Raw genomic sequence first — 8,716 nt, forward strand, 5'->3', positions numbered from 1 at the left:
ACATTAAACAGCTACAATCCTGGAATATGGTTGGTCACCATTAGCTACTTACAGTCATCCACATGACCTATGAACATGCACAGAGGGTTGTGTCTATGACATTCATCTCTTGGGTGGTCCGTGGTCAGGAGAGGGAAAACATGACTGCTCTCTTGATATAACAGCGCCACTCCTGACCATGTTTTTGGAAAATAGCAGCCATGTTTTCTGACCTTTGGACAACCATTGTTAGCGTGATGTCCATTGTTAGCGTGAGCTCAAGAGACTTCATGGGTCTGTCACCTAATTACAGATTTTTTTTGCCTTCTAGCGGCCTATAGGATAGCAAAATACACTATAATCATCATATTAGGGAGCGTATTTTAGGGATGGGAGGGCAACACGGGGTCATAAGCGCCTGGGGGTTAATTATCCATAACTGGACATGGCTCAGTGGAACAGATCCCCCTAGGGCACCAAAACCATGGGAATAGGCTGTGATTGGCTCAAGTCTGTGTGAAAGTGCTGCAGATGGTTAATCTGTCATATATGTATCTATCATCCATCATTCTGACTATATGATGGGCTGTACATTACGTATAGGACTAGTTGCGCCCTCTGGTGGTGGTGCTTGGATCTCTCTTGCATCTCTCACTGCTGTGCTCTGTGCTCCACCTCTGGGACAACACAGATCATGTTAGTTTTTCCAATTGTTTCTCTGGAAGTAGTTTTGGGGAATTGTTATATTGGGAGGATGGGGAGGGGGCGGTGTTTTTCCACACAGCACAGTCTGAACACAAACCATACATGCCAGTATCTACCAACCCCCAGCTGTCAGGTGTGATAATGGCGCTATTGTCTTTTTCGGTTCACTTACAATCATATTGTGCAAAAAATAGACCCGTCCGTCATCTAGCTTCCCTGGCTAGATGCATTATAATAATTGTCAGTCTAGATTATACTACTAGATAATCATCATAATCTCCTGTCACCTCTATTTTACTGAATACTTGCTTTCATAATGAAATGTCATTCCGATGTTCCTCTGTTATTCCTCCTGGCAAATTCATCTACACATTGACAACTGAGTGCTACCACTTGGCGACATGTCCCTATAAAACCTGACACTTTCTATACATTGCAATCATTAGCAGACTGTACAAGGACATCCCTACATTTAAAGCTTAGGGGTCTTAAAGGGGTTGTCTGGATGTCAAAAAACATAGGCCCCTTTTTTTTAGTGGTAGTACAATTAAGCTCCATTCATCTTTATACAGCTCACCTGCAATACCGGCACACACCATGGTCAGGGGGGTGGTGCTGTTTGTAATAGAAAGTAGCCATGTTTTTCAATCCCTCCAGTGCACAACTTCTTCTATAATCTCTCTATCTATAGTGTACGGTGTATGTCTCTATATGATGAAGACCACTACAAGTTACATCTGTAACAGGTAACACTTAATTATCAGATGATTCTTACATTTCCAGGAGGAATAACAGAGGAACGACATTTAAAATTGTGTGATATTTTGGAAAATATTTTATATATTTATCACTACCAATCTATGGATGATCATATATTGATTGTAAGCTCTTCTGTAGCAAAAAAAATTAACTTTCTACATATAGAAGCAGCTGCAGTGAAAAATCTGTAATGTACCGGGGGCTATTTGTAATGGTGGTGGTGATGGTCCCCCAATGCCCATGCTCCGTGTGCGCCCCCTGTACTAGTATTAGGAGGCTCCCCCCGGCTACACCTCCTATATCCTCTCCTCTCTGGGATTTGTTGAGCACAGGAGACACGTGTATTGTGTAGGATCTTGGCACATGGCGTATGCCAGCCTCCTGAGGTGTCTCCTGATTGGCCGGAGCTGCAGGGACTCCGGCATAAAAGTAGGAGTTGCAGAAGAGAGGGAACAGGTTCTGTGCTGTGTGTGTGAGGACTAGTAGTGAGCGAGGAGCTGAGGAGTGCAGAGCTTCCTTCCCAACACTGCAGCACATCGCCTCTGCAGCACATCTCTCATACTGACCTCCAACGACTGACCGTCATGTCTATCTCGGTGCAATCCAACAACGCGGTCCGCTTGGTCTTCATGGGGGCGGCCGGCGTGGGCAAGACAGCCTTGATCCAGCAATTGCTCTATGAGCGTTTTGAGCCCCGGCACCAGTGCACGGTGGAAGAGGTCTACTGCTTAGACCCCGAACCCAACGCCCTCCGGTTACACATCGAAATCGTGGACACCAGTGGCAGCTACTCCTTCCCGGCCATGCAGAAACTACGCATCCAGCAAGGTGATGCCTTCGCCCTGGTCTTCTCCTTGGACGATCTAGAGTCTTTCCAAGAGGTAGAGAGGCTGCGAGAGGAGATCCACCAAATCAAAGGGGAGGTAGACGTCCCCATCGTGGTGGTAGGAAACAAGACAGACTTGTTCCCCGGTGTGAAGTCAGACGCCGGTCAGCTCATGGCAGTACAGGCAGCTGCAACTGCGGAGCTGGAATGGGACAGTGGCTATGTAGAGACCTCAGCCAAGCAGAACCAAAAAGTCCAGGACGTGTTTGAGGAACTCTTACGCAGGGTTAACCTGCCATGTCTACTAAGCCCCGCACTAGAGCGACGCAGAGCCAGCGCACAACCAGAACCGAGAAAGAGGCAACCACGACGCAAGCAGCAGAACTGTATCTTGTCCTAGAGAATCCCCCCACGACGAGGACTGAGGGAGATGGAGATTTAGGAGTCGCTGGTCGCTCCTCAGTGCGTTTGTACGGGACACGAGTCACGTCTGTTCTGCGCCATAGTCTGCCCCCTTGTGGTTATTTGGCGTCAGATTGACTGAAAATCACCAAATCTGATCTGTACTGTTGGGACTTGTGGTTCTGCATCAATTAGAGAGTCGCCTTCAGCTCTTGTGCACACTACATACTGGACATTTTTTCGGGCACCGAAATCCAATGTTATCATTGTTTCAAAAATCTGTAAGAAACTTATTGAGAATCACAGATCAGCAGGGTCCATGTAGTGTGCAGGTACCTTACAGGTGCTGGACGGAGCGGTGGACACGATAGGCTCCAGGTTATTGAGGATTGTGTTTTAGGAAGGATTGGATCAAACTTTGTTACTGTATTTTTTTTTTTTTTTAGCTTTTGAAAATATCAAAAAATGTTGTCGTTTATTAGTAAAGGTCCTTCATTATGTGTTATCGCTCATAGTGGAGGGGGGAGGATCAAGGGCCCCTCATCTATGTACAAGTTGTTTTAGACCCTCTGGGACCCCCCTTAGGCTCCAGGTACAACCTATAGCTATGATCTGACAGCTGAGGCTCCTTACAATCATTACTATATCATTACTATACTACCATAGACTTGTGAATTAGCTCTAGTGACTAGTAATAATATTTGCACAGCGCAGGGAGCTTTTTATAGACCCGGGTACACCATGTCACCAGTCACACACCTTCTCTTATCAGGGCGGCTGCATAGGGCAATGCTGATTATTATTATTGTTTTTTGGATTTTGTGTAATTCTTCCCCCATTACTGTATTAATGGTTATTATGGAGTTACATCTGTCAACCACACAATGCGGGGGTGGGGGGCAATGCACTTTACAATCATCCACAGATAGAAGCTTCAGCATCAAAGAATGTTCTAGAAATAAGGATGATGAATCAATAAACAATGTGAATTTAACTAAAAATCCATATTGTGTGTAGTATTCATTTCTTGTTATTTTCGTTTAAATTTTTATATCTATGTATGTACATTATCTATCATCTATCTCCCATGTATGTATGTACATTATCTATCATCTATCTCCTATGTATCTATGTATGTACATTATGTATCTATCATCTATCTCATATCTAACTATTTGTGTACATTATCCAAATCTATCCATCTATCTTTTATGTACATTTTCTATCTCATACCTGTCTATTTCATATATATCAATCTTCAATCTATATATCACAAATAAAAATATACAGATCTGAAAGTGAATAATAAACACAACATCGGTACATATATAACCACTAAACATCCCCCATCCTAGGAGGGAGTTTCCTCACATTAAGGGTAACCTACCACCAGGATCTAGGATTATAAACCAAGCGCACTTACATGCTGGTGTCTACCTCCTCTGGCAGGATCCTCTCTTCGTTTAGCTTCTTATTTGTACTAAAAAAAAGGCTTTAAAAATTTACAGATATGCCAATTTGCATAATTTTTACAACTTTTCTATGTAAAAACATGGTAGTAAGAAGGTAATAGGGTGGCGGATCCTGCCAGAGGAAGCACACACCAGCATGTGCTTGGTTTATAATCCTTGATCCTGGCGGTAGATTACCTGTAATGATTGCTGCACGTGATGCAGATGTTTCCTTTCACAGACAGCAAGCAGAATTTCAGATCAGTTACATGACAACTGATCAACTCCACAATAACCTTCATGGAAGGTGAGAACCTACCCCATGTAGTAACTGGCTGTTCTTGCTTTGTATAACACAGTGGGGCTTATTTACTAAGGGTCTGCAGATCGCATTTTCATAGAATTTTAGAAATTGTAGGGATTTGTGCCGCTATGACAGGTATTTAACAGGGGATTGTGTCGCACACGATTGGATTGTGGCACGGCAGCGGCGGCTTTGATGCAACATAAATCAGGGGTGGAGAGGGGGACGATCCGACTGATTCGGACTGAGCGCGGGATTTAACTTTCAATTGTGTCGCAAGATCAAGCACTTACATGCACCAGGAAGAAGAAGGTGCACTCCGGGGGACCTGAGCGGGGAAGCGACACATGCAGGAAATCCGGCGCACGATCTTAGTCTGACAATGTGCTTTCGTGAACACCGGGTAAGTAAATGTGCCCCAATGGGTTGTAAGTACGCCCCACTTCCAAATAAACCCCCCATCTTGTTTTTTACATTTCTTGCTCATTTTCTTTTCTGACCTTGTTTCTATACCCTGTGTCAGTCTTTAATTTAATTCTGGGATAGTATTCATGAATCAGGAGGCTCAGGATGGTCATTAGTAAGAAAAGTAACAATGTAGCGATTCACCTGTCACTTTACTTCCTCCTATAACTCAGTGAGTGTGGTTATAGCGCCCCCTCCCCCTGTAGCTGGTACAGTGACCTCTACCTGATGACTTCTTGTTTTCCTTGCAGAGTCTGGAGCCTGGATATGGATGAACACACAGAGAACAATGGCGGGTACAGTATGTACACCATGTTTACCCTCACTAAATAACACTCTACCTGCTTAAATTGTACCTGCCACTTCCTGCTGCGGTTCCGCTTACATGACAATACAAGATCCATGTTCTAGTAGTACTTCACTACAGGGGAGCTCTGCAAAGACACCAACTTAAAGGGTTATTCTGCTTTGTAAAAATTGATCAGAGGTGATGGTGACCATTCCCACTTCCCAGGACTGGGACATGACATGGTTGCATGGTTGCAGTTCATTTCAATGGGTGTGAGGTGCAGTGCCAAGCACAGCCACTGTACAATGAATGGCACTGTACTCAATGGCTTCCTCAGGGCACACCAATGCCCAATATTTTGGATGTGATTTATCCAATTCTTTGTCTCTCTGGGAGATAAGCGGTGCCTGACGCCTTGGCCAGATGCTTACCTCTCCCTTATTGATATAAGATGTATAATTGGCAGTGTGTGAAGCCAACTTGAAACAAAACTCCAGCTATATTATTATCCCAGGCACTGGGGACTGCCTTGGGTTGCCCCCTTTCTCACCTAAGATGACTTGCCAGGTGTGTGGCTACCGGGCATGGCCCAATACAAGGTCACATCTAGGCTCACTCAGCTGTTGACCCCTCAAGTCCAGAGTCTTCCAACCACGTCTGGCACCACGTCTCACCGTATTGTGCCCACCATTTTGTATAATCCCCCTATTGCCCCACCTTCTTCCATTGTGGCCCCCAAGTTATAATCCCCCCTATTGTTCCCCATCTCCCATTGTAGCACCTAATCTTGTAACCTCCCCTATGTTTCCCCCATTTCCCATAGTATCCCCTAAACCTATAATCTCCTCTTTGTTCCCCATCTCCTATTGTAGCCCCTAAACATATAAGTGCCCTTATTGTTCTCCCATCTCCCATTGTAACCCACAAACCAATAACCCCTCCCATTATTCTCCTTTCTCCCATTGAAGCTCCTAAACCTATAACCTCCCCCATTGTTCCTCTTCTCCTATCTCCCCTATAGGTTCCCTTAAACCTATAACCTCCTGGGTCTCTCCTGTTCTCTCCTTTCTCCCATTGTGGGCCTCCAATGAGTAATATTTTTGGCCCTATTCTGGGCACTTACTTACATATCCCTCCTCTCCCATCCATATCGCCCTTAAATTGAAACAAACCTTATATTCTCCGCTCCTGGTCATGTGATGGAGTGGTGAGAGGATGGCTCCCTGCTTCACCATTTCATTCAATTTTATCTATGTCTTGTAGGTGAAGAAATTTTGGACATGCCCCATTGCCCAGGATGGGCACCAGGAGCAGAATGGACAGTACTAGCTATTTCTCATATATAGCCAAATTTTGCCTTTTGGTTGGAGAGTCACTGTAACTACATACAGGTAGCTAAATGTAACTACATACAGGTAGCTAAATGTAATATCATGTGTCCTCTGACAACACTTCAGGGAAGAGCCCGGATTATTGATGTGACTCTGGACATTAGATCACGGAGCCGTTTCCATCACATTTCCCTTCTATTATCTTTGGAGAGACTCCAAGGCAAAGGCTTCACCTTAAATTAAAAGTAAACAGATGATAATTTATGGGGCTTTTATACGACCGCACTGACACCAGTGACAACCTTCTGCGTGGGAGAGCGAAACCGTCCCTGCGGACACCTGACCCCCCCCCAGGACCGCGCAGGACAATGCCCAGATCCGGAGTGTTATTAGTCACTTCCGGGCCACAGTCACCGCTGGCAGGGGAGCGGAGAACCGAATGAGATCATGTGTTTAATATCGCTGAGTAAACGTCTGACTAGTGATAATCAACGGACAACGCGCCATATTTGGAGAATTACTGATCACATTCGGTGACAAAGCCGTGAGAATGACAACATCTAGTAAAGTTACATGTTACCAGGAGATATTTATAACTAATTACTACATTGGGTAACATGACTAAGAACCTAAGGGAAACTGTCAGCAGGTGTGACCATGCAAAACTAAAGACATTGGGGCTCATTTACTAAGGGTCGTCAATTTCCTGACAATTTCCGGTTTGCGCCGCAACGCGCCGGGGATTGTGTTGCACGTGATCGGATTTTGGCGCTTCACCGCCGGCTTGCACACGGCAGAAATTGGGGGGCGGGCCGGCGGACAACCCGACGGATTCGGACAACACGCAAGATTTAATATTTAGAGTTGTGATGCAAAACATGCACTTACAAGCATCGGGAAGAAGAAGGTGAACTCCAGCGGACCTCGGCGGGGAAGCGACGGATGCAGGATCTCGGACGCACGATCTTCATGAATCGCACCAGACTTCATCCTCGTCGGACCGTCCAAATCGGGGATCGTGAAAGGACCAGGTAAGTAAATTTGCCCCAAAGTGTTAGGTCATGTCCCTGGAGAGATCTGTAATCAAACCTCTGTGTATGCTGTTAGTAGCAGCAGGACTGTGATATATGGAACACTGCTGTGTTCTTAGCTCTCTGCATTAAACTGCTTCACATCCCTCGCCCTACTGTTGTAACATTTAACCAGAGCAGAAGGAAGGGGCTGTAGAGCAGCAGTTCAATTTGGAGAGCTAAGACGCACAGCAGTGTGAGGACAATCCTGGTTCAATCCTGAAATATAAATGCATTTTCACAGTCCTGCTGCTACTGACGACATACACAAAGGTCTGATTAAATGAGCATTCCCTCAGGTGGGGAATTGTAGAGTTACAGATTGGAGAAATTTTTATCTTTGTCAGATATTTAGAGGCTGCACTTTTATGTCTTGGCCGGGATTGATACTGAGAACAATAGATTATTCTGGTGCATTGTTCTGGGATTAGTAGAGCAGTGCTGCTGGCATATTTCCATTAGTACAGGACTTTAAAGCTACACTATTTGATCAGATGACCGAATCCATAAAATTTCACACGGTGGAAGAATGGTGGAGCGAGGAGCTGGTGACTCCCTGCTTCCCCATCATATTTAACTCTATTTGAGTCCTGAGGATGCAGATAGAATCGGAATGGGGACAATGAGTAACAAAAGCTTTAATTGTCAGTTACTGCAGCGTTGTTCCTTCTTCTCCGGGACCTCTGCAATTCTCCCTGGCAGCTCTCAATCACCTTCTGGACCAAATCCTGACTGGTCGCCGTCCATTCCTGCACAATCACTGCTGCATTCTGTCACAATTTGTTGTTTTTTGTCTCTTGACGATTGACCACAAGTTCTCAATGGGATTAAGATCTGGGGAGTTTCCAGGCCATGGACCCAAAATCTCTATGTTTTGTTCCCTGAACCATTTAGTTATCACCTTTGCTTTATGGCAAGGTGCTCCATCATGCTGGAAAAGGCATTGCTGATCACCAAACTGCTCCTGGACGGTTGGGAGAAGTTGCTCTTGGAGGACATTCTGGTCCCATTCTTTATTCATGGATGTGTTTTTAGGTAAGACTGTGAGAGAGCCGATTCCCTTGGCTGAGAAGCCGCCCCACACATGAATGGTTGCAGGAGGCTTTACAGGTGGCATGAGACAAGACTGGTGGTA

At 45.1% G+C, this 8,716-nt stretch overlaps 1 protein-coding gene across 1 annotated transcript; it reads left to right on the forward strand.

The window, feature by feature from the left end:
• The first annotated feature begins 1,883 nt into the window (after positions 1-1,883).
• Positions 1,884-3,672, forward strand: LOC140074852 (ras-related protein Rap-2c-like). Its single transcript, XM_072120100.1, has one exon. The coding sequence runs from the start codon at positions 2,028-2,030 to the stop codon at positions 2,667-2,669; it is 642 nt and encodes a 213-aa protein (XP_071976201.1). The 5' UTR covers positions 1,884-2,027; the 3' UTR covers positions 2,670-3,672.
• The last annotated feature ends 5,044 nt before the right edge of the window (positions 3,673-8,716 follow it).

Source organism: Engystomops pustulosus, chromosome 8 (genome assembly GCF_040894005.1).
Source record: "Engystomops pustulosus chromosome 8, aEngPut4.maternal, whole genome shotgun sequence".
NCBI classification, from domain to species: Eukaryota; Metazoa; Chordata; class Amphibia; order Anura; family Leptodactylidae; genus Engystomops; species Engystomops pustulosus.

Bases quoted from the DNA above. Each gene is read 5' to 3' on its own strand.
- LOC140074852 (XM_072120100.1), top strand. From the start codon at position 2,028: ATGTCTATCTCGGTGCAATCCAACAACGCGGTCCGCTTGGTCTTCATG.